This window comes from Corvus hawaiiensis, chromosome 6 (assembly GCF_020740725.1).
Source record: "Corvus hawaiiensis isolate bCorHaw1 chromosome 6, bCorHaw1.pri.cur, whole genome shotgun sequence".
Lineage (NCBI taxonomy): Eukaryota > Metazoa > Chordata > Aves > Passeriformes > Corvidae > Corvus > Corvus hawaiiensis.
Genome location: NC_063218.1, coordinates 47457694 through 47484914, shown reverse-complemented (window position 1 = coordinate 47484914; position 27221 = coordinate 47457694). Strand labels below are relative to the sequence as shown.

The 27221-nt window shown below is 37.3% G+C and overlaps 1 protein-coding gene across 1 annotated transcript in view; it reads right to left on the bottom strand.

Moving 5' to 3' along the window:
* The window catches only part of LOC125327683 (mucin-5AC-like), a 42939-nt gene extending 17107 nt beyond the window's left edge, over positions 1-25832 (bottom strand). The window contains 30 exon segments of the mRNA XM_048307471.1: positions 1007-1174; positions 1271-1314; positions 2010-2136; positions 2483-2611; positions 2766-2922; positions 3576-3815; positions 5085-5264; positions 5792-5905; positions 5993-6131; positions 6561-6712; positions 7524-7624; positions 7994-8046; positions 9610-9865; positions 10624-10750; positions 11517-11611; positions 12134-12298; positions 12384-12521; positions 12958-13027; positions 14221-14331; positions 15362-15500; positions 16322-16439; positions 16913-17038; positions 17960-18176; positions 18397-18506; positions 19398-19488; positions 20099-20213; positions 20620-20881; positions 21288-21353; positions 22241-22303; positions 25755-25832. Of these exon segments, the coding sequence (XP_048163428.1) occupies positions 1007-1174; positions 1271-1314; positions 2010-2136; positions 2483-2611; positions 2766-2922; positions 3576-3815; positions 5085-5264; positions 5792-5905; positions 5993-6131; positions 6561-6712; positions 7524-7624; positions 7994-8046; positions 9610-9865; positions 10624-10750; positions 11517-11611; positions 12134-12298; positions 12384-12521; positions 12958-13027; positions 14221-14331; positions 15362-15500; positions 16322-16439; positions 16913-17038; positions 17960-18176; positions 18397-18506; positions 19398-19488; positions 20099-20213; positions 20620-20881; positions 21288-21353; positions 22241-22303; positions 25755-25827 (3946 nt within the window). The 5' untranslated portion in view covers positions 25828-25832.
* Positions 25833-27221: the final 1389 nt, after the last annotated feature.

The window sequence follows — 27221 nt, the reverse complement described above, 5'->3', positions numbered from 1 at the left end:
ATCTCACACTTGCTATGGTGTAAGTAGAGGAGTTTTTATTTTCCTTGGTATTATCTCTGTATTTATTTACTCTTAACTGCATAACCATGCAGACTTTAAAATATTTTTACCAGTTAATGATTTTTCTACTTAGTTCAATATTACAATATGTAACATATTTATAAATATAAAATATAAAATATATACTTGACATTTATGTATTTTATATATAGTACATTATAACAGAGAATACACATCTACTATGTATGAAATATATAATCTAATAGGTATTTTCTATGTATTTTAATAAGACTTCTTTTCATGTTCTTGGTGTTATGAAGATAATAATTTGGAATAGATATTACTTTCTCAATATAAATGTTACTTAATAGAAGACTTAAATTTGAATATTTAGTTCTTGCTGTAGTATAATTTTGTGGATATATTTCTCACAATTACTCAATAATTAATTAACTGCAGGAATGATGTAGCAGTGTACTCCAGGAATAGAAGGAAACTGTTGATTTGGGTATTAAACACAATTAGGAAAGATTCCAAAGAACAGTTATAAATAGTTTAAACATTCCCTCAAACTAAATTTCTTATCTTCAGTTTGCACTTACATGCTCAGTAATTTCAGAAATGGCAGCAACTGTCTTTCATGTTTTCAGAAGCTGGTCTAGAACTGCTTATCTTTTTTGCAAGGAAATGAGAAGATTCTCCAGGATGCAGTGATTAATAAGCTCTACGATATTTTCCCTTGGGAACACCCGGGTGAAACAGAGGAGACTGAGTTTGTAAGAAATGCTAAATTCATTTCTACATCCTTGACTGTGGTCTGCTTTTTCAACTAAAGCTGCCAGGTGAATTGGTGGCTCCAGCAGAAGTCAACAGTTTCAAGTAAAATTATATACTGTTAACTGATGAAAAGGTCATCCCTTTCAGGTAATTTTCAGTCACTTACAGAGATTTTTGAGTTATTTTAAAGATTATTCATGCATACCTGAAGCAGTAGTTGTGGGCTGACTTGTGGAAAATGTAAATGGGGTTGTAAAAATGTCACATTTAAAGATGTTTCTGCTTATTGTTCCATTGACATCGCATGTTGCACTGAAACACCATCCAGTTCCATCTGTGGTGTTATAGACGAGTTCATCATATTTATAGCTCTTCTCTTCATAAATGCAGTTGCAGGCTGTAATTCAGAAGAAGTTTATTGTCAGTTCAGGCATCTATGAAACGATAATATCCAATGCTGCATTTTCTAAATAAGTGTTCTTAGCTGTCTTACCTTTATCATCGAACTTGCACTGTAAACCTTCTGATGTGCACTCACTGAAACAGAAAGGATAAAAACCCATATATTTCGTGATTGTGATGTAATTTTATTAGTCATCTTCCTGACAGATACTGGCATCAAAAGGCAAGGTACTTTATTTGTGTTTATTCCTAGAGTGTTCTGTTCATTTTGGCTTCTTTTTGGCCATTATTTTCCAAAATCTTCCTTTATATTAAACTCGAACTTATATATAGAAGTGAAGTTAAATATTGTGCAAAGTTACAGGTAGAAGTCTTAAGGAAGACTTTCCTTATTTCCTTCATATCATTCCTTGCATTTGCAATGTTTTTGTACTAAATAGAAGGCTAAAAGGGAGAATCTAATTGCTCAAACAATACAAGTAGGTAATAAAATCCTTGGAAGCAGGCCACTATTAAATATCTTTACTTGTGGCACAACATTTTTCCTACCACAGGAATGTGAAATAGAGATAGCCTAGTCATAAAGGACTTGTTCTTGATGTACCTTTATGCTGAGGACCTACAGTATAATCAGGAACAAATTCAATAGAACATAAAATCACATAAAACCTTCTCATTAATGTAGTAGGAAAACTGGCATTACATCATAAGGTGTTATTTTTACATAGGTAGCATAAATTAATCTTGCACATAACAGGAACATACAATTTCCCCTAGAGTTTTGATCTTTTTTTCCTTGTATATGATGAGACTGGTATGTTAAGTCTTACCATATCTTACATTCATCCCGTTTATATATCTTTCCATCTTCATTATCATAACAGTCACAGAGACTAACACACTTCATCTGATCCTCATGAAAATATGGCTTGTCTGGTGGGCAGTTAGGGTAGCAGCCTGAAGGTGGAAAAGGTAAGATTGAGATACAGTCAGCAGAGGTTTTACTTGCACGGAATGCATTTGCAGGTCTTGTTTTTAATAGTCATAATGTTTTTACTTTATGTTTTGCAATAACTCTAGGAAGTAATGCAGAGTTAATAGCATCATCAGAGCCTATCCATAAGAACTTAGTCCTGGACATCTCACTCCAGTTTCCATACTCTACCTCCATTCATGTGGATGTAATGATATTAGAGAAAATTGAATTGTGCAAATACAGCTGATGGGGGAAATACACTCCATTAAAGACAATTAAAAATACAATAATATGTACCCACTAGGAGGTATTTGCAGCTATTTTTACCTTCTAAACCTGGCAAGTCATTGAGGCATTTTCCACTTGGGTTCTTACAGGTCTTCATACAGGAAGCACCACAAGGCTTATAGTGCCATTCACATTCTCCTTGTTGATTGTAATAATCACAGAACAGTGCTGAGGAGAAACAGAAAGTTGGACATGTTCAGGAAAAAAAAAAAGAGCAAATAGCTTAAGCATGAAAAATCCACACAGTGAGATCTTAATGCACATGTGTAACATACTGTACATTTAGCTACCCTTTCAGAAGTGTTTATGACATAAAACTTACGACAAATTGATGGGCTTCTCCAGGCTATGCATACACCAACTTCACTACATGCCTGAGCATAGGCAGCTACTGCTGTACAAAAGCAATCACAGTCTCCTCCAGTGTCGCAGGCACAAGCGTCTGTCACACATGCTTGATAATATTTTGCTGGTTCGACCTGTTATTAAACAGAAATATAATACTATACATCCTGCCTTCCAGATTATTTCTTACCTTTGCTGGAGTAGTTTTCTTACATTTGTAGCATCTCAGAGGAAAGGCCTACATTGGTAATTTCTTTTTCTTTTGTAAGACACTGTGAAACACCAGAGGTGATGCCAAGTGATACATCCAAACCATGTATTGACAGATTTTTTAGAAACCCAAACTTGTATCCTGGTAGAAGATTAGATTAATTTTCAAAAAAAATATTAGGCAACTGCACAGTTACCTGACAACATTTGTTATGTACTTAGTGTCAGATAAAGGCTATGCTGATACTTCATTCCTATGTTATTATTTCATTGAGCTTGTCTTCTGTACCTGGTATATGAGAATTTTTATTCAAGTCAGGCTGCAAGGAAATATGTGGTAATTACGAAATTATTATTCTTTTGTAATTATGTTTCTTCTGTAAATGTCTTTTTATTTCTTACCAGTATGGACTATAAATCTGTCCCACTGAGGAGGATTCAGAGTGAAGGTTTCCTGGCACAGTTTGAAGTGAAACATGTTAATAAATGAGGCGTGCATGTTAAAACCTATGAGGATAGCACCTTCAACAACACACAGACTTAGTTTTCACACTATAAACTTCTGCCCTGGTAATACCTGAGAGTGACAGGCAGCAAAGATGTTGCTGTTGATGATGCTACACTGCTTCTCTGACCAGGACTTCCGATAAGGGTTGGTAGAGCACGGGTCTTTGACACTGGAAGCATCAGGGCATGTAGAGGATACTTTCCAGCTGTTTCCAAACTCTAGGACATTCTGTACTACAGATTGACTCCTTGTAGTAAAGTCATTGACGCTGTTGCCATCATAATTTCCACAGAGACCACAGACCTGGCCCTGCACAAGGGAGTAAATAAAATAATAATGGATGTGAGAAAACTTGAAACAAAATCAGAGACTGAAAGAATACTTGAAATTCAGCTCTTAGAATGGTGGGATTCCATTCTATCAGTCCTGAACCTCTTCATGCTCTGGAACAGAGTAACAGAATATGAGCACTAAGACTAGAAGGATACTACTCTTAACTCTTTTCTTTTAAATATGAGCAGTAAAACCACCTTTGTCATTGTAACCTTCTGTCTTTGAGGTATATTTGTAACAAGGAAATGAGGACTCACAGCTGACTAAGCTTTTCATTTAACTCTTGTTTTATGAAGTAGCTATGCATATAAAAACCCAACCTTCTAACTATTACAAGCCTGTAAGTATTACCAGTTCAGCCACCTAATCTACTCATTGAGTCTACCATCAAGACTGCTCACAGGTATATAAAGAAATTACATTTTCCTTGTACATCCAGAAATATCCCTCATTCTGAATGAAAGGATCTGTACAACAGTGATAGCCTGCAATAGATGCTTTCTCTATGTATCTAAGGTGCATACTTTCATAATACACTATTTTTATAAAATGCCAGTGGGTGAGGCAGCAAAACAACCTATGGTACTGAAACAAGTTGGCATATCTAGTTCTAAATTACACTTAGTTTAAATACCTAACTTAAATGTCATTGTGGTATGCAGTAAGGTAGCAAATTCTGTATTTACTACAGTTTTTAGTGCTTATATATCATAATCTAAGAGAAGGAGTATGAAAGTTGGAATTGATTTTCCTTATCACCTGTGTAATTATATGCTTGACAAATACTTGGTAGCATACAAGAAGCTTTCACTCATAATATTCACTCATAATACACTTCCTTGTTCTTGAAGTGTGATAATTTGTGTGTCAATGAGAACTGGAGACAATGGATTATTTTCAAGATCAAGCCTGCTCAGTTGATTTATACACATGTAGTTATGTAATTTTAATAAGTCTGATAACCTTTAACAAGGTTCAGGTTGTAATTTCAACAAAGTCCAAAATAGCATTTTACCAACTCAAGTTCTGTCTGGCCAAATAGGCATGGAAAGCTGCCTTCCAAGCTCAGAACAACAGCAGGATGGTGACATGGCTTCCTGAGGTATCAGAGGAATGGAAAACAGTGTGGGATGAACTGCAGGAATGCTAGAGACATCACTGTTTGGGATCCTGGTAGGGTCTCTACAAGATTCACACCCAGTCAAACCTGGACAGTAAATTGCCATTTAACTGCTAGTTGCACACCTTGAAACCGGGGCTGAGCTTGATGAAGATGCTGGTTTTCTTGTCCCACATGAGGATCAGTCCACTTTTGGTCTCAATTACCAAGTACACTCCCATATAGCGGACTGTGTATGGCACCTCATCATTCTCTCCTCTCTTTACGACACTGACATGCTCTTCACCAAGGATCATTTCATAGCTCTGAAACAGGAGGAAAAGGTAAGGAGAAATGAGTTTAGCAGCTGCAGCCTGTGCTCTCAGACATGTTTTTCTGCTTTTGAGACTACAATGAATAGTTTATATAATGAAAACAAATAATCAAAATGCAATAAATCAAAGCTATATAGTTCAAATCTCAGATTCCTGGAAGTGTGGTAACAGATATTTTAAATGGTGTACGTCAAAAAGTGTCTTTCGACTGTCATGGAGGAACTACATTGCATACAATAAAAGAATCTTCTGACACAATAGGCTAAATTTCTGCTAGACTATTTTCCTTTAGATCTTTACTTTTCCCAAGGATGGTATACGATAGTGTGGGAAGTGGAAAACATAGAAAGGTAGGAAGGTCTACCATATATTTCATTTGAATCTAGTGTAAACCTAATTTAACAGTTGAATTGCTTTTAAAAATATTTTCCAACTTCTTTGAAGCAATAGAAATCTAGGCTTCTCCTAAGGCTTAGCAAGTACAAAACAGTACTGGTCTATATGCAAAACCTTCTTACCTCTAAGAAAACTTTGATAGATTTTGAGCATGTTGTCCCAGTGTTGCCACAGGGAATATTTTCAGTGACAACCCTGAAGGTCCCATTGACTGTGCCACTTTTCCCACAGTGGTCCTGGGTAGAAAATAACATTTAAAAATACATTATTTTTACAGACACAATCAAGATTACCTCTTGTTTGTTATTGCTAGCTGTCAGTACCTGGACTAGTGTGTATTCACAGTTTCCATTGAAGCTGAACCTTTTGTCATCAAAGGTATTATAGTGACCATCTCCATAAACAGCACAAGTGCCCAGACATTGATCTTTGGTACATTCCCACTTTCTATTCTTGCATATACTAGAAAAAGAGAATGAAATATTTTAATAATAAAACAACTCATTCTTTTGTGTAGACATATCTGAACAATCAGTATTTGTTTGGCAGCTCATCCTTGCTAAATGCTATTTTCGTTCTGGAGTTAAAATAGTCTTTTACATTTTTCATGTAAAGAATTAAAGCAAAGTTCTGTTCTGCTACTCTGAATACCTTAACTGCAAAACAAGATAGTTAATGAACCGTGTAGTCCTAAAGGTTTCCTCCCATTCTGTGCTTTGACCATCTGACAGACATCAGAAGGCAATCTGCTCATACTGTGTAATCCAAAACTAAAAGATCCATCAACTGATTAAATTTGCAGTCCAAATCTTTCCTCACTGTCGTGCTACATAAGGTCTTTAGAGAGGCAAACAATGGAACCAGGAATGCTACTTCTGCAGATATATTTACCAGGTGTTACAGTCAAAGTTGATCTTTTCCCCAGGCTGATACATGGCTTCATTGTGAATACATGGACATTCCTCTTCAGGAATACAACCACCATTCCCATCTAACACAAGCCCATCTGGGCACACGCAGCCAGGTGTACATTGTGAGCTATACTGGAAAAGATATGAGGAAAACATAATTTTAGAGTGAAATGATCACATTAGAAAAAAGAAGATTAAATTCTCCTAAAAGGTGCCTTATATGGTCTTATTGCTGCCTTGCTTAAATAGGAGAGAACTATGAAGTAATTAAAGGATAACGGAACAAAAAATAAGTTACTAGCCGTAGATTCAATAGAATATAAATCTGTTAAAGATAAATGTTTCATGTGTACCAATCCTGATTGTTCTGCTGGAACCTGTGAGATTTAAAACACACAGGATCTTGCACTTTGTAGTGGGTGATTTGTGACTGAATGGACTTTTAAAAAGAAAGACAAGTAATATTTTTTTCAGTTTGGTTGAGTTATATTGAAATCTATTTATCTCATATGGTACTTACTCATGGAATGGCATGTGGCTACCAAGGACTTATGTGGAGTAACATAATCAGATGGGCAAGAAGTTCATAACTGCAGCATGGTATAAGAAAGAATCATTTCTCCTAGCCAGTTTTTAGCCAGTAATTTTCTCCTACAAAAGTCAGATATGTGGTAGAGCCCTAGATTTTTCACTACTAGCTACCATTACCTGCAGTAGCTGAAAATGTAGACACTAATCTTGAGAATGAATTTGGATATTACTTATTATATCTTGATCCAAGGGTCCCACTGTTAATGCTTCATTACATAATTTTAGCCTTTTGCTACAAGAATAAGGTATCTATGTTGTAGATTAGGAGTAGAACCGATAGATCAACTACTTTAGCAGCATGAGCACAGAGAAAACCTGGAAGCACCATTTCATTGGGCCATGACATACTTACACACTGCATATCCAGAGTCTGGCAACTTTTTTGACATTCTGCTCCAGTTGTTCCTGCAGTGATGTTTTTACAGTCAAAGTAGACCATGGGAGATTCACAGACTAGAGGAAGGAAAGAAGTGGCACAGGGTTTATTACACTGCTGTAGCCATTAAAACCATCTACAAATTCTTTGGAAATTCCCTATTTCAGTTAGTAGAGGTTGTTGTCCCTATTCAATCTGCTGATTAGATTCACTTCAGAGCACTGAATTCCCAGAAAAAACCACACAAAATATTTTATTTAAAAAGTCTTTATGTAAAAAGGGGTTTTATGATTAATCTAGTTCACTCCCACCTTTTATGATAACTGTTGCACTGTAACTAAATGAGAAATACTTCTATTATAAATCCATTAAGAAGAATTAATTCTGAGAACTATTTTGTGCAAGACCTGGTAAAGAGAAAGAAATAAGTGGAAGATTAATTTTACCTGGAGTTGGATTTAGTGTTCCAATGCAATTCAGTCTTCCCTGGACACAAGTGCTGTAAGAGAGGGAAAAACAATTTTATTTTTTTTCCTCTCAAACTGTATATTGAGGTTGAGAGCTACTTATCCCTTATCAAGTTTCAGAATTTTCAAAGGAATTCCAAGAGGCTGCTTTGCAGTCTTAGGAAATAATTTCTCTCAATACCACAACACGTGCTGCTTTCATATGATATCCATTATTCCTTAGCAGGAGAATTCATAGGTTGTAATGCATATATGTTACTGCTTGTTACTTACATTCTCATAAGATCTCTTCTTGCTGGTGTTGTCATAAATCTATACTTGAAATATTATGGAATTAAATAAAAAATGCATCTAAGTACAATTGCTCTATCAATCTAGAAATACTACAGAACCATAGAAACCTTTAGGTTGGAAAAGACCCTTAAGGTCCTTGAGTCCAGCACTGCCAAGTCAACCAGTAAACCATGTCCCTAAATGCCATATCTGCATGGCTTTTAAATACCTGCAGGGACGGTGACTCAACTGCTTCCTTGGGCAGCCTGCTCCAGTGCTTGACAACCATTTTAGTGAAGAAATTTTTCTTAACATCCAATCTAAACCTCCCTTTTGAGGCCGTTTCCTCGCATCCTGTCACTTGTTACCTGGGAGAAGAGGCCGACCCACACCTCACTACAGCTTCCTTTAAGCAGTTTTAGAGAGTGCGCAGGTCTCCCCTAAGCCTCCTTTTCTCCAGGCTAAAAAAACTCAGCTCCCTCAGCTGCTCCTCATAATACTTTTGCTCCAGACCAGCTTTGTTGCCCCTGTCTGGACATGCCCCAGAACCGAAATGTCTTTCTTCTAGTGAGAGGCCCAAAACTGAACACAGGATTTGAGGTGTGGCCTCACCAGGACCAAGTACAGAGGGACAATCACTTCGTTAATGTTGAAGGCTTTACAAAAGTCCAGGTAGACAACATCCACAGCCTTTCCCTCATCCACTAAGCAGGTCACCTCATCATAGAAGGAGATCAGGTTGGTTAAGCAGCCACTGCCTTTCCCAAACACATCCTGGCTGGGCCTAAACCCCTGTTTGCCCTGTACATGCCAGGTGATGGCACTCAAGATAATCTGCTCTGTGTCCTTCCCTGGCACCAAGGTCAGGCTGACAGGCCTGTAGTTCACCAGATCCTTCTTCTGGCCCATACTGTAAATGGGCATCACATTTGCTGACCTCCAGTTAACCAGGACCTCCATGGTTATCCAGGACAGCTGAAAAATGATTGGAAGTGGCTCTGTGAACACTTCCACCAACTCCCTCAGTGTCCTTGGGTGGATCCCATCTGGCCCCACAGAATTGTGTGTATTTAAATGGTGTAACAGGTCATTAACCATTTCACTTTTCATTGTAGTGGCTTCATTCCACTCTCTGTCCCCATTCTGTAGCTCAGGGGAATATGTACCATTTGTAAAAGTTGAAAATAAAGTTGAAAGAACCTAAAGTTGAAGAAATTGAAGACAGAGCATTCTATTGAAATTCAGGGTGAAACTAGCTTACACACACCAGTTTTTAATGAGAAAACACACGTTTTTGAGTGTTTTAAAAAAGATTCACTTACCATACACGCCCATTTTCATGGACAACTTCTCCAAATTGTATTGGAGATCCTCTATAGTAGCAGGGGCATTCATTAGCAGGCACACATTTGCCACTCTCATCCATGTAGGTTCCATTTACGCAGGTGCAGCCATCAACTGGGACAAATTTGATGTTGCATGTGACATCAGGCTCACTCAGAGACCGGCAGGTGGGTTGACAGGAAGAGATGGTATAGCTGTAGGTCAGGGATTTGGGGCATGAGGTGGTGTATTTTGCTTGAGAGAGGAAAATAAAATAGATTGTTAATTCCAGATGGTAAATTCTCATGTGAAAAAAGAAAAATCATAGACAGTAAAAATAACATGTAAACAATACTGTAGACCTCTGCTTATGTTGCAACTTTCATGTAAATGTATTTCTGAATACTTTCAGAATTTGGCCTGAAAAGCTACTGTACACGTGGAGTAAAGGACGCATGCAAAGAAGAAAAGATTTTTTTCAAATGGAAGTTCAGAAGGAAACCTCCCTTTGGTGCTGCCACTCATTGCCAAGAAGAGGTTTAAAGTTCTTGAAGAACGAGACAAGGTGTCTCCCTGAATATCATCTGGTATGCTGAAAACAGACATACTGGGTGAGCAGAACCCAGAATGCAGATTCAAAGACATTTAATTTGCAAGTGTTCTGGTTGGTATAATTAGTATTGTTATTCTGAAACATCACGTTATCTCTGCAATAATTTGTGATGCTTGTAAAACTGTAGTGAAACTCAAAGTTGCACAGAAACAGGTGGAGGCACTTTCGTAACAACAGTCCCTTTCCTAATGAAGCCACATCTTCCATTTATTCATATTCACTTTTGCCAGCAATGGATTGATTCTAAAGGGACAGCAGAGAATTACTTCCAGGAGTGCACTTAACAAAATCCCTTCCTCATCACTTACTGATTTGTCTAGAAATTAGTAGAAAATAATCTCTGATCAGCAATTTTTAATGACGTGTGTCCTTAGGAAATGGGATAGTGGAGAGTACTTACAACAGACATCAGCCCTCCATCCCTGCAGCTGGATTCCTTTTTCAGCACAAGCTCTCACATAGGAAGACAGGGATGCACACAGACAGTCTTCACTATTTTCACAGTTACATGTGTCAAACATGCAGTTCTAAGAATGGAGAGAAAAATAAGGTCTCAGCACTGGTAATATTGTCAGTCTTAAAAAAACCAATGAACATTATCTTTCCAGTCTTATTCCTTAATCCTTCTTCAGATATGCTCGCTCATAGACAATAGTAACAGAGTGTTATCACTTTCTAGTCTTTGTCTAAGGTTCCTGGCAGGGGAAAATGCAGGTAATGAAAACTCAGTCCATATCTGCAGTTATAATTAGGAAATAGTGGTCTTAAAGTCTGTTATACGTTTCACAGCTTCTTGGTCCTCTGAACCATATTAGTGGATATGCTGCACAGTAGCTCTATTCACAATGTGCAATCTGGACACATCACTTCACCAGGGTCAATACCTGGGTGACTCCTACTGAGAAGAATGATTTGCAACATGTTGATAGCAGAATGATGGTGATTAGGTAATGGGCTTTTTGTTCCAAGTGGTTATTAGTGAGATGCCAGGCTGATAACGTGACAGTTGACTGATATTCAAACAAGCGTTTGACATGCCTTTACATACACCATCTGCCTTATGTGTAAAACCATCCGAGAGTAAATAGCTGCCTTTTCATCTGCAAACAAGTCAGGGTCTTGAAGCCAAGACTGACAACTGAAATAAAGTAATGTTACAACACAAAAAGAAACACATGTTGAAAGAAGGAAGTACTGCAGTACAGCAGTGAGGATACAGGCATTGTGTAAGCCATGACTGGAACAGTTCCTATTTCTATTGTTTCCGAAGGGAAAAACAGTCTGACAAAGTACCGTGTGGTAAACATTGGGATTCACTGCATAGTGACAAGCAGCAAAAGGTCCTGTGCTGTCAGTGAGTAGTCCACACCAATGCTGAGCGTATTTTTCTGTGAAAAGAAGAAACCATACAAATGCACATTACTCTTCGCATTTCCTAAGTCACAAACCCATGCTGCCCTGGCCTATGAAGACAGTTCTGATATTCCATTAAATCTCTTCTTCTCCTGTCTTTTTTTTTCTTTTTTCTCTTTTCACTCAGCTGGGTCCTGGTTCAAAAGGTCAAGGTTCCTAAAACCAAAGAAGTGGACTTGCTGAAGGGGATGAATAAAAGGTTTCCAAAGATGCTCCTGCAATCCACTTCTCTGACATAAAGTTGTCAGCTTGGACATCTACTCTATTTTCAGTGACCTTGCAGTGGGCTTCACTTATGCTTCTGTCACTCTTTTTTTACATTGTTACTTATCTCCAGTGCTTTCATTTTGAATATTTGTTTCTGATTTCAGATGTATGTTTTTTACCAAATATGTAAGTCTTTATTTTTTTATCTTTGCTTTCCAGCAGACATGTTTTCCTTAGGGATGAGCAAAAAGAAAAAAACCAAACCAGAAGAAATTCTAAGAAGCACTCACCATTATCAATGCTGAGTGCACAAGGATTCTCAAAACTCTGCTGGATATTAGGGCATGAAGCCTGAGTTTTCCATGTATTAGCAAATGCTGATGCTGTTCCTTCAATTATTCCACTTATAACCTTGAAGTCATCAGTTTGGATGTTATTGAAATTTCCACAGAGACCTGTTGAAGAGCAGTGAAAATTTTATGCTGCTCTTACTACAAAAAAAGACATTGATCAAGGTGTCCTTATATTTCATTCACTCACCACAAGTCTGGTTTTTGAAAGAAGCATCCAGGCGCACAAACACTTGCATCATGGGTGTGAATTGCACTTCAACCTGGACACCAAAGCTTGTGTCCATGATCATGAAGAATGATGAAGGTCTGAACATGGTGACATTAGCTACACATGAGAAACAAAATGGTCACTTTCTGAAAAAGGCCAAATGCTGAAAACACAATACTGTTCTTTTTCAATTTCTATGACAGTTTTTGCAAATTCAGAGGTGAAATAAAGATCTGGAGGTCAGAGATATTGCATGGAATCCTTAGTTATTGAAGCAGAGAACAAAAATCAAATTTCTTTCTAAGCAAGTGTGAGCATAGGGGTAGTAACAAAAAAAGAGGTAAAAGATGTAAAGAGATGTCTTCTGCCTTCAGTTTTGTGCAGTGAGAAGGAAGTAAAGCTGAGAGTAATCAAATCAGGAGACTGTAAATGCTGTTTGCTACTGTTTGAACTCTTGCCTTTGCTTGTCCTGTCTCCCATTTCTCTATGACACCAAACATCCCACTTTACTTCAAAAGCACTTGTGTCATTCACTATTAGTGAAAAAAACTACCTGCTGACATGGGCAGCTGGGTGTAGATGGAGTTCACAAACACACCACCATCAGGTTTGACCTTGACGATCTGATAAGGAAGAGGAACAAAAGGCAACTCTGTGAATCACAGAATGGTTTGGGTTGGGAGGGACTTTTGAAGATCATCCAATTCCAACCCCCCTCCCTGCCATGGGCAGGGACACCTTTCACTAGACCAGGTTGCTTAGGGTCCCATCCAGCCTGACCTTGAACACTCCCAGAAATGGGGCATCCACACTCTCTGGGCAACCTGTTCCAGTGCCTCACCACCCTCAAAGTAAAGAATTTCTTCCTTATAGCTAATCTAAACCTGGCCTTTCAGTTTGAAGCCATTCCCCCTTGTCCTACGACTTTGTACCCTGGTAAAAGTCCCTCTCCAGCTTTCTTGTAGGTCCATTTTAGGAAGGGAAAGGCTTCTCTAAGGTCTCTCCAGAGCTTTCCCTTCTCCAGGCTGAACAACCCCAACTTTCCCAGCCTTTCCTGATAGGAGAGGTGCTCCAGCCCTGTGTTTGTCTTTGTGGCTGCCTCTGGACCTGTTTGCAGAAGTCCATGTTCTTCTTGTGCTGGGGACCCCAGAGCTGGATGCAGCACTCCAGGGGGGTCTTCCCAGAGCAGAGTAGAGGGGAGGAATCCCCTTCCTCACCCTGCTGGCCACACTGCTTTGGATGTAGCCCAGGCTGGCCTTCTGGAATGCCAACCATGTGTGAAGAACAGCTATAGTCCAAAGAGTAGTAATGAGGAGGACTCCAGTGATATTAATTAAACAGATATTCAATAAAAAGGGTAGATCTTTGTGATTTCACCTCCCCCTTATTTCTACTTTGTATACTTTACTAATTTTCCCTGCCAGAAAAATTTACTTTTGAAGGGACTTTCTTGGCTTTTGAGGGGATTACATCATCTTGTTTTCTTTGAACACATTTTAGTGATTAATTACATCCCTAACTGTTGTAATTGTAATTACTAACCTTGAAGCTCATGGGTTTTTTTCCATCTAATTGGCAGAGAAAATAGCTTTTTTCTGCTTTGTGAGTACAATATGCTTCTTAATGAAATTCCACAAAGCCAGATTTATGGCTGATCTGATTTTCATAAGGAAATCCACTTCTTTTCACTTGATTAAAAATATCATGTACTCATCACATATGCTGAAAACCTGACAAAGAAATGAATCTCCCTGACTGATTAAGCCCTAGCTTCTTTTCTCCCCATATTTTTATTGTGCTTATTTTGCATTCTTACAGTTTGTCCTTTATTCATATTGAGGGTCACTGACTTTAAGCAGGTCTCAGTGTCAGTTAGGCCACATTTGAGTAGTTCTACCAGGATGGTAAATTTTTCATCTTTACAGTCCTGAAAAAAACCAAAGTCAAGTTATTTCACAGAAGATTAATTAAAGAAGTTTTCCCTATAACAGTTTCTCTCAATTCTGAAAACGTATTTCTTTTTCTGGAGAAGATACAGACTCTAGCAAAGTACAGACCTTCTTTGGCTGAAGATTCAGTTTTGCCCTGTTTAATTATTAGGAGCAAGAAATGTAGAATCTGGATTTTATTGATTGTATCCATATGGATATCAAGATGGAGATTGATATTCATATTTGGTGTTTTTATTCATGATGACTTCTAATGTTTGATTCAATCCTACTCTAACTCTCATCTTTCTGTAGCTAGTATCAATGCCAGACAAAAATTTCAGATAAGACATATTTCAGGTGAATCTTTTATTTCCTTTTACTGAATTGTGCAGATGGGGAAAAAGGAAAAAAACAACAAACAGAAAAAGCCCCTAAAAGATCAAAATGTTTCACTTACACATGTCTGTGACTAAATATTTTAATTATAATTAATTTCCAATTTTTCTGAGTTATTTTTAAATGTTTAAAAATGTTTAAAAGCTGAAATATATCAGTTAACTTTAAGTGATTTTCTATATTTGAACTCCACAGAAATGAAAAAAAAAGTCTGTTTTATAATCTTTTTTTTTTTAAGAACAGTTAGTGTAATTTTTAGAGTTGTACCATTTGGCCAAATACCATATAATAGAGTAACGAGGCAAAAATTACGCAGCCCAGTAAGAAAGCTGGATTAGTTGTACTGAAGGTTGCACACTAAGCAAATTCTTTAAAAAGACAGTGCTCTTCAATCGCTCTCTCACGGAACTGGAAATTTTCCAGTGAGCACCACACACGGTTGCATGACATCCTAATAATTAACTGGTGACTGTCATTGGAATGGTAGCGTAGCAAATATCTGGCTAAGTGGCAGGGAATTTAATGTCTGTATATCAGAAGTCCTAAGTTTTGTAAGTGTTGGTTGAGATCATGTTTCCTTTCTATAAATGTATAAGGCTTTATGACCTAGAAGTATCTTCTGAGTCCCACCTTAGAGAGGACGTAAGTGCAGTCTCCATGGTGATCGTAATGCTTCTTATCATATGTGGAAATGTGGGAACCTCCCACTACAGAGCATGTTCCTGGGCATGACTTGTCTTGGCAACTCCACTGGCCTCCGTTACAGGTACTGGAAGGATAAAGTTAAGTGAATTCAGTCACAGTGGTCCAGAATAAGAGGACGTTCAGTGCTGTTAGATGCAGCTGCTTTGCTATTGCTTTTCCCTTCAAGCTGTGGTTTGAGATACAGAGAATCCAGGCTTAAGATTTTCCAAAATGTGGCGAACTTGTGATGCAATGCATTGAAAGCAATGACTCTGGTAACCATTATCCTTGCTTATTTAATTGTTTTCCTTCTTTGGACAGGTGAACTCTTCAAAACAGATTTTGGATAAAAAATCATTTGGGTTTTTTCAGCTAACATAAAGCACAATGACAATACCTTCTGGTTTGTTTTTCTTTGAATACAAATGTATAATTAATATATTATACATTAATATAAAAAACTGCTCCTGATGCAGACTGTGTCTATTTTCAAAGCTGATGTGGTAGAGCACAGGTACAGGATTAATAATTGTGAGCTTGTATTGTGTCATCCCTTGCTTTCTCCAGAGAAAATAAATATTTACAAATACATTAAAAACTACAACTTCATTCCCCTTAGAGAATTCCAAATGTTTGAACAAAATAAACAAAGAAGAAGCATTTTTATGGACTGGTGAGAAATCTAAACATCGTAAATCCTTGCTTTGATCACCATGAGATAGAGAGCAAAGCTAGTTATGGCTGTTGCTAAATAAAACAAATAGTGTTCTTTAGGGGTGCTTTGGAACTGTAGTGGTCAGTTAAATACACATATCAATTACCAGTGATGCAATTGCATATAATAAACTGTTAAACCAATTAAATATATGAGAGGAAATAATGAGTTAGAAAAGTAACAAAGGTTACCAGGTCTGGCATGGCTCTGAAAAAGAAGCTCCTGTAGCATAGGTTTTGCCATTGTAAATACAGGAGCACTCCTGCTGGGGAATGCAGCCAGAATTGTTGATGTCATCAAATACAGTCCCTAGATTAAAAAAAAAAAAAAAAAAAGAAAGACAAAACCTTGATAAATTAAAGCGGCTTTTGTTGTACACCATTTTATTTGTTACAAATCATAATATCTTCTTAGTAGGAGACCTGCAGTTGTTGTGAGTGGACATACCAATGCTGAGGACAGCAGAACTAAGTCAGTCTGCTGAGTGAAGCATTCAACCTTTGTATGCTTAAATTCCACCTGCTCTGAAAGAGGGACCTGTTGTAGCACAGGTGGCTGGTTGAAAGATCTGTTTGCTGTTCTTTTTTCCTGCTTTCTGAATATTGCACATGTATTGGCAATTAACTCAGACATCTTTTCTCAGCTGACACATGACAAATCCTTGTCACTTGCAGCTGTGAAAAATACAACTATATGAGGCTTAAATCCCATGGAATCTACCCAAATCCTACAGGTAAGCTCTTGTTCTTTGAGATCAGAGATGCAAGTACTTAAGAACTTGCCTGGGGGGCAGAAACAGCCATCAATACAGTGTTCTTCACAAAACAGAGATCGTTCAGGATTCCTGCATGTATCAGCGCAGGGGGAGTTGCATTCCTGGTACTGCATCTTGTAAGGACACTCCTTGGCTGAAATTTAAAGGAAGAGGTTTTTTGTTTTTCAGTCAGAAGTATTTCTAGTTCACTATACATGTAAATATTTGTATCCATTTAAGTTTTTCAGCTAGATTAAAAAAAAAACAAAAAACCAACACACCAAACTGGAAACCGACCCCTGGCTCTCAAAATTTGCAAGTTTAATTACCAGTTCCCTATTTTACAGTTGAGATGTGAATTCCATAACTCTGGCGCTGAACTTGCTAATGACTGGATTTCTGGGGACAGCAAGGTAATGACCCCAGAAAGCCAGCACGGTCTGTGTTTCTACTGAAGGCTCCCTTCCCCATGAACAGTTGTACTGCTAGTGAAATGTAAGACTTAAATTCCTAAGCTTTAGTATATTTGCATTTTGAGATACCATCAGAAGGACAAATAGTTCATCATGGACTTTTGTTTTGGAGCAAAATGCTGGTGACAGTATCAACAGCTATCCACCATAATCAAGTATATGTTTAAATCAATGCAAACTCATCAGTATCAAGCAAGAGGAGATAAATAGGTGATTAACCAGACATACACCTGTGAAGATCCAATCAGTTAATTGAGAACAACAAATGCTGTAGCCACCACGAGGAAACATGAGTATGTCTGTATGTCTCATTCCTTCTTGTTTCCCTTTTATTTGCTTCCTTCACTCTACTAGTTCATTAAATTGCACTTTGACTCTCGTTAAAGTATCCATGTAAGTGTTCTGATAGCGTTTAATTCAGTTTGCATTAAAATCCTTAGCTCTTTTGCTGAAGTCTTCATGCTGAAACTTATACATCAGAATTTTCTAAAGAATTCAATCTTGAACAGCCTGTAACTCTTCCTGCATCCTCAGTGTTGTTTGAGAGCTTGTTGTTTGTTAGTTACTGAGCATAAAGTAAGGCTATCTCCAGTGATACTCACGGCAAAGTTTTGAGGTTCTCCAGTCCAGGGGCTGCCCACCAGCATGAGCACACTGCCGGGAGTACTCAGCAAAGGTGTCACAGATGCATGAGCTGTTTTTAGATTCTGCAGAGCTGCACAAGTCATTTTGGCAAGCCTTAATGTAATCTTTAACATCAACTAGGTCATTACACTCTGCAAATGCAGAGCTGGTCAATGTTTTCTGGCATATGTCATCCTTTGGAGAAAAAAAATAAACAAGTCCCAGTAAACAGAAAGAAGTTTGGGGGGTGGAGGGAGAGTTGGTATTGTTATTTTGTGTAATTATTATGTAACAGTCTTACAGCCCTCTTGAAGTTGTTATTGCCTGAGGGCTTCTTCTGTTGACCTGTATGAAATTGTAGAAGGAAACAGATAAACTTGAAAGAAAAACAAAAGGATAATCAAAAGATCCTTACAAGATTATCAGTGCAGTTATATGTTGGGATAGAAGTGGTGTCTTCACAGCGTTCTGTTGGCCCATCCATTTTGTGCATATTCCCAAACTGCAAAGCTGTCATCTTAATATCTATAGAAAAGAAGTTTAATAATGAAGGTTGGAGGCTTTTGTTCAAAGCAACTGCTTGTTATCTTTTTTTTCTCTCAAGAATTTGGGTGAAAACTGGCCAAGGCAGTTAGCTCCCTTAAGCCTTTGAATGTGATCATCACCCCTTCCAAAGGAAGCACTACATCACAGCCTCAATTTACTTTGTACAGCACCCGGGAAAAAGTAAAGATTGGAAAACTATTCTCAGCCTATTACATCTAGATGCACACTAAGGTTTTTGCCAGAAAAATAACGAATTCTTTCTAGATTTAACTGAGCCAGTACAGGGCAGACGAAAAAAATCTAAACAGGGATCTGGACAATGGAGACTGCTGTAAAACAAGGTTTAGGAAAATGCTCAAGCTTGGAATAGTTAAAAGATAAGATCTTACAAAGGTTATGCAAACCAGCAAGGAAAGGTGGATTTACTGATTTTGAGAAAAAAATGAAACAAGGAATGCACTGTCTAGAAAATATAATTACCTTTTGTTTTATTTAATATATTTTTATATTTATTTATCTTATTAGTGGAAATCTGCTCATTTTTATGGAGTTACCTGATTAGTTATGCCAGCATGGTGTACAACAATGGCATACAAGAGATATGCACTCAGTTGTTAGCCCCAGTACTATATTTAGTATAGTACTAAATATTATTAAATATTGTTATTAAATTTTTAAATATTGGTATGAAATATATTATTAATTCAAAGTATTAAATTACAGTCTGATCTCTACACTACACATTTTTAAAAAGGGATTGAATCATATCTTAGGTGTAAACCATTTAACAGGATGGGAAAGAGGAATGCTGATGATGTCAGAGCCTGTTGGAGACCCCATAAACCATTTTTTTAAATTTAAAACACTTACTGTTTGAAATAAACTCATTGTATATGGGAAAGCCATTGAAGTCACCACAAAGTCCACAAGTTTGATTGGCATATTTCTCATTCAATTCCAGCTAAAATAATGAATAGTAAGTTGATAGAAATTAGTATAAACATACTTAAGTATTTTCAAGACTGGAGAAAACACTTGCACCTGCTGTGTCTTAGTATTTTTTATCAGATCTGTGGAATTTTATCTAGCAATTTAATTCAAACTTGAGGGATAAAGAGTCAGCTTAGATTTGATTGCATGGTCCAAACTGTTGATACTATTGACACAAATTTCACTGTAGTATCTATATTGCTCTCAGCCACTTTCTATTGATTCTTCAGGAAGAAAAGCAAATCCACAGAAAAGCAGAAATGAAGGCCTAGGAGATTGAAATTCTACTAGAAATATATGTTTGAAGGGGTAATTGTGCCCTATAACAATACCAATATATAATGATATAATGAAAGTGATTTTTCATCCTGTTTTAAGCAAGTGTTTGCTATCCATTGAGTATAAATCCATGTAAATTTTTTTAGGACTACCTGGATACAAGCCTATCTTTACTAAGAAAGAATTCTTCAACAGTATGAGATAAGAAGGCAGCAGCAGCCCCCTAAACAGGTAGGGACAGGCCTAATCAAATATCAGCTCTGGTCTCTGGAGGTGTAGGTGGGTTCAGGAGCAGCTCTTACCAGGATGCTGTCCTTTTCATTCCACAATAACACAACACCGATTTTGCTGCCAACTTTCACATAAATACTACTCTTCTCTATTGTAATACCAGATTGACTATATGGCAGTTGAACTCTGGGAAAAAGCAGAAAAAATGCCAGTTAATTTCTGATCCATGTGTTTGATAAGAAGAATGGAAAGTCTTGTGGTATCCGACATCTGTAGAGATTTTAAAATAGTTCATTTTTGGGAAAGAGAAGCAATTACAAAATAAGATGGTCCAACATTATCAAATACAGCTCTAAATTTGGATCCAAGTTCTCAGAACATTCCATCCAAATTTTATTTTTGAGGCAATCCTTAAGGGAAGGATTGATTTTCTGTGACAGGATTTAATAGCATTTTATTAATTATTTGTGTTGGTAAAATTGTCAGATTTATTGAAGAACACATAATTGTTTCCCCCCAAACACACCAAAGTACTTGGCAAGTTTGGAAAAAAAGTCTGTGGATACCAAAGAAGTGTCATGAATGAACTTACCCATTGCCATCGATCATGACAGCATCCTTTGTTAGTTCCACCACGACACCTTCGAGTTTCATCATGATGCGGTTGATTGTTGGAGTGTTTTCCACCACTTCACGCCTAATCTGGATGTTGAAGTCCTCATAGGGAGCGTTGCAGTGGGAGGCAAAAACATAATTACAGAGCCCAGGGAAGGTGAATATGTCTCCATCAAAGGTCTTAAAGTGGAAGTTGCCCCATGTGCTGCACACACGGCCATTGTGAGCAGGATTGGAAGCTGTGAATTAAAACTGGCTGTTAAAGAATGACTTAAAATCCCCAGCATTCGCATGGGGAGAATTAACTCATCCAAAGCTTCATTTTCTCACTGAATGTATTTTGCCTGCCTACCTCCGTTTGTTGTTTTCTCTCTAACCATGATATAGCTGTGTATTCATTCATCATTCATCTTTTATCTGTTACTCATATACTGCTATAAATGGTTAAAGTTATGTTCAGCTAGAGCTTAATTAGTCACCTTCATTTCAGCTAAGACAACATGTTTATTTCTTAATCACCCTGTTTCTCCTCTGAATTATCCATGACTTCCTTTACCAGTGTCTTTCCCCAATTGTATTAAAGTCTTCTGTCTATATCCCCTTAAACTGAACACTTACTGAACACATTTCATTTCCTTTACTTACGTGTTATTGCTAGATTTGTCAGCAGTGGTGGGATGATGTTCAAGTTAGCTGAAATTCTGAAAGAAGCTAGAAAAAAATAACAAATCAAAAACTAGTATAATAACACCAAAATTTGCAGCTAGGATAGACCCAGGAAGGACTAGTGTGTTAATATGCCAGATTCAAGGAAACAATGTTAAGCCTGTTTTATTTTACACTGGTTAGAAGTGCATACTAAAATTTGAACTCTGGATAGTTAAGTCATAATAAATTACTTTCAGCTGTGATGATCTGAATTTTTTACATTTTAATTTTGACCTTTTTATGAAACTGTGTTTCATTAGGATATTGGAATTCTTCAGAGACACTGAACAATACAAAGGGCTAAGCTGTACTAAATTAGCCTCTTACTGGTACAAAAGCATGGTTACTTTCTCATTACACCTCCTCTTTCTAAGGAGGGAATAAAAAACTTAATTATCATCTTTTCTCTGTTTCATATTTTTCTCTTAAGGGGCTGAAACCCCTTCAAAGTGGCCACGAATTGGTTGTACAGGACGGATACAAATCATTACATGGTAAAAGTCAGTGAGGATGGATTGTAATCTTGATTTCCCAACATCAGCCACTGATTTCACAGCAGGCCAAAGTGGTCTCACTTCCTCTTTTAAAAGGAACCAAACATCACTTTGGTTTTATATATACATGTTCATGCACATATGCATACAGCCTCTACAAACACATCTGTTTTCTTAGTTAACTATTATTATATAAACATAACCATACTCTGTGTGTACTTAGTAACTGGTGTCTAGTAAATGTATTACTATTCTTAAAGAGAGATGCTTGTTAATACACATTTCTTTTTACCTGACACTACTGACAATATGCTAAGAAGGAGTTTGTTAAGGCATTTTTATTGTTCAGTATAGATGTAGCAAATAAATACAAAAATACAGTATAAACAAATGTACCATTTTGTTTCTGTAGAAGACCCCCAGAGAACTGACTTCCTATTTGGATTCCAATCTGACCTCCTGTGAGAAAAATGTGAAAAGCATTAAGAGTAATATCCTGTATCTGAACTTATAAAGCAAAGCACCCAGATCAAAGGACCCAGATACGTGTCTGTAAAACAAAGGGGGGAGTCCTTTAACATATCAGAGAAAATGAAACAGGCTCCCCAACAAAGCTAAAATGTAATTCTAGAAAGAGACGTTCTATTACAAATACATGAAGTTTGTAATCCAAATAACATACGTATATCTGCTTTCTTTGTTTCTCTCAAAACTCACTGCAAGAAATTCTAAAGACTGGATAACAGCCCTTACTTCACTGCTGCACTAGATCCCACTAATATGTGAAAAAATGCAGGAGGAATTCACAAAATGCAGGCAAGTCATTTATTAAAATTGTTGTGTAGAAGCTACGTTATAACAAAAGGCATGGAAGTGGTTAAAAGAATCAAGGCACTTCAAGGTTGATCCAACAATGGCTGCAGATATTTATGACAGTTTCTTTAGTGTCTAAGCATAGTGCCTTTTCTCAGGCAGCAGATGGGGAGCCTCAATAAGGGATCTATATTTGCTTTACCACTGGATACAAAAGGTACCTCTGAGGGACAGTACAAGGGCCATAGCCTGAGCAATAACCCAGAAGTAACCAGATGAACCAGGTTCACTGTTCTACACATCTACTCACTCAGAGATGGTTCGAACTTACATCTTCTCAGCAGAAAACCTTAAGCATCATACTGTAAGTCTATTTGAGCAAGGGTTCTTACTGAAACACCTGAAGCAAAGACTTTTGAGAGACAACAAATACTCTCCTGAATGCTTTGATTCCTAGAAAAAGACTGACCCTGATCTCCTGGGCTGACATTTTAAGGTCTTGGATTTTATAAGTAAATATGTCAGGCACTTCCTGTAAAAGTTGAAGGGCTACAACTTTATTTTGTGAAGGACTGAATCCAGTTAGGATGTGGTAACTGTGCTTGTAACACATTGACTAATATGTACGTATAACCTGCCAAGTCTAAATCCTCACAGGATTTAAGTGATGAAATTACTAGTATCCTTATCTGGATTATGTGAATGAGCACTGTAGGCATCTAGAGAATTTCTCAGTTGAAGAAGAACTGCCTATGGAGCTTACCCTAAGTTAGGCCCCTTTTTCCTTATACAATAGGTGAGAAGAGTTCACCAAGTCAGAACTGGATCCGTAAGACCCAGCTCACTGAACTGAGAGCCATATTGGTGGAAGAGGGGGAAATGCTGAAGTCAGGAATGTGCCATAAGCCCCAGCCCCCTTTGGTGCTTACATTCCCTGCTGAGCATTTTCTCCACTGAAGAACCTCAGCCCGTGTACCTTCATGAAAGCTGAACAACTGTCTTTGCCTTTAAAATAATTGGATTAGGAGCACCTTTTTTAAAAATATATATTTTTTAAATATAACGTCTGGCTGTACACCGTGTAAGCAGATTTATTACTTGATCCCAGAGCTAAAGAATTCAAGTCCCCTATCCCAAAGAGGACCCCAAGAGACTGGCTTTGGAGGAGAGGGTTCTGGGCAGCCCCACCATGGGTAGAAGTTGCTGCAGTGTCTGCAGTTTCTTTCAGCTCTAAGGTTTTAATTCTTTTCCCATTTAACTTTGTGCTTGACTGCTAGTGATGTGCAAAGAAGTGATGTGGGACAGAGTTTAACCATTTTCCATATCCTTCTCATCTTTGAGCACCATAGATAATAACATGAAATAAAGGTATTCACGTCGTTATAATTTATACTGATTATAATTGATGAAAATATAATTGTTGAAAAAAATTGATACTGATCAGGTTAGAGAAATGCCTCTTTAACTCTACATAATAGGCTGAACTTTGCTTTCACATCCATAGGAATCTCAGCAGGCACAGAATCATAGAAGGTTTGTTTATTCTAGTGTGGGAACCTTGGTAGCAGAGCAAAATAGATCTATACATGTATTTTGTTCTGTTAATTTTTCTCAAGGAAACAGCAGGAGCTTCTGTTTACTTAGCAAATACATCATTCCCAAGGAAATTCTACCTGCATTGGTTTGTTTAGCAATTACACAATGCCACGTTGTTTACTATTATAAAAATAAGTATCTCTCAGTTGTAAGATAATGTAGTATTTGATAATTTGGAAACTAATTAAATTATTAAGAATATTTGGATGTATTCTGCAAAGTCCATATCCAGCTGGTAATTATTGTTGTCATCAGTCTATAAAAGTTAATATTTGACACGAAATATAAAGGCAGGCACACAATGTTTGTCGAGATGGCATGGGATAGGACCAATATTCTTTAGTCTAGATATAGAAAATATTTTCCACAGGGTGTGATTCAAATAAAGAGGTGTTTGCTGAACACTGACTAACTACCACTCATTTTTCAAAACAGCTTATCAGATTAGCACTGCACAGGAGAAATAACTTTCTTGTTCCATGAATGGCTGAAAGCGCTTCTGACCAACATTGCGTAACTCTGGGCATAAGTTTATATTCTACAAGACCGTTGTGTTTTCAAGTACAATATAGATCAACTGGCCAGTGTTTTAGTGTTTATTTCACAAACTATAAAGCAGCCTAAAATTATATTTGCACTTCTCAATGTTTTGAAAATGATATGCAAGATAAATTTACCTAGGCAATCTGCAGATTTTAAAATGTTAGCTGACAGGCTAGAAATTACTGTACATGAATGCGACTGACTTATCCAGCTGGTACTCCTGCAAGTAGTTCCAGTTTGATTAGTTCCATCTACTTAACAGGGTTACTTATACTAATAAAAACTACCAAGACCAGCCCTGATGGATATAATATTGACAGGTGAAAAAACCCCATCCAAATAATGCATTGTAGTGTCACACAAATCTCCCTGTCCTGTTCATACTCAATATCTGTAACTTATATAAATATTTTGCTTAGGGTATTATAAATGCTGCACAATTAGTTACTGAAAATCCTTGCCATACGAATATTCCCTCCCTGTTCCTTTTGCAAAAGAAGTTGCAAGAAATGTTGAGGAATCTGGAATTAGCCCCTGGTAGGTGACGAAATACTGAAAAAGATTGACCAGTGGTCTGATCTAGCAACTGGAAAATGTAGTGGTTTAGATTTCATAATAACCATAACATTCATAATGAATTCTAATACAAAATGCAACAGGAATAAAATGCTTTTTTAAGGCATAAGCAATACTGAGAAACTGACATTTTAAGACATGAATAAGAGTTCTTTTGGATTTGATCTTCATGGCTACTTTCCTTATGTAGTAACATACAGAAGTTTGAGGCAATATTAAATTAAAACTGTCCAGTTAATAGACAGACACTTAATATTCCATGAAAATATATAAAGAAATCTTGTCAACCACCTCTTATATGAATCAATTAGTATAATTGTTTAAAATACATTACTAGGTCTAAACAGAGTATTTTTTCTTTTCCCAATAAAAAACTTCTTACCTATTTGATGGACACAGCAAACTGCTAACAGGAAAGCCCATTCTGGTAGCCATATCCCCCTGCCAAACCCCATCTTGAGTGGAGTTTGGCACAAGGATGTTGGGTCTAAACTTGATCAGGACCATAGTTCATCTGTGCTTTGTCGCTCTTATATAGTTGGTGACTTTGGCTTCAATCCCAGATTGATTCAGAGAGCATAGAAAGGTGAGGTTTGGGGGATTTTAGCTAATGAACAGGTAAACAGAGGATGCTCTTCCTTCCTCAGAAACTGCCCAATGGTATTTGCATTTTGGGAGGAGTAAATACATTTACGTATGTACATTTTAAGGTTCAAACTAGTAAAGAAACGTAACATGATTGCAAAGAAAACGCAACTCCTCCTCCACAAATAACAGGTCCTGGAACAAATTTAATTTGGTGTTGCTTTACAGTTATGCAGATGGCGTGCAAGTTACTGTTCTAAGTTTTTCTGTACTGTAATTAATGCCAGGCAGGTCTTCTCATAGAAAATATCAGGAGTAATTTCAGCCAGCCAGCCAGTCTTATACCAGCTTTCTAGGACTATAAAGATTGATTATAGTCTGTGATCATTATGACATTGTTTCAGAATCATTCCTATTTAATTCCATTCACATCCACAGAGTTATGAGAACTACAAGTTAGAGAAACAGGCAATGAATCAAGTGTATAAGGCTTGCCAGTAAAGGTTTAACAGACCTTTTTTCCTCTGAACATTGGCTTTTTTGCAGTTTTACTGGATAATAATTTCAAAAGCAGGAACAAATGCATACTACAATAAGCACAGACAGTATTGCTACTTCTTGTCACTTTATCTTTTTTAGCTTGACACTGGAGGTAGGTAGGATGAGTTGCTCTGGGCAGATTTCTGTCTATTTCCTAGGTCAATAGATCTTACTTTAATATAGTAAAAGATGGACAAAACTATTCAATGTTAGTGAAACCATTCTTTTAAAACTGCTAGGTTTGGCAAAACCAATTCCCAGTCCAGCACTTGGTATATACATCATTTTCCCTCAGCTCACCCTCAGTTTTAGCCTCCTCACAGTTTACCGGAGTGCAGGTAGCTGATGGATTAAAAAAATCTCCATCATAAAAAATGGAATGAAAGCTGTTGCTCTAGTGGGGGATTTAGCCAGAGGGACCTGGGAGATATAAGCGGGGTGGGGGAGCCTCAGGAGTAAGGAGCAAAAAGCCCACAAGAACTACAATGTGTGGAGAGGCAGAAAGGACTTTCTTTGGGTAAAACAGGACAGTTTTACATTCTATGTGTCTGTAAGATTCAGTTCAGCAGTCTCTGCTTGTGTTTATAATTTCTGCTGAAGTAGGGGAAGGATACCAATTCGGGAAGGTGTTCTAATTGTAAAATGGGATCACAGCCATAACCTAAGTCCCTTGGGTTCTTACCAAAATCCTACCCTGCAATTATACATTTTAAAATATTTCCGT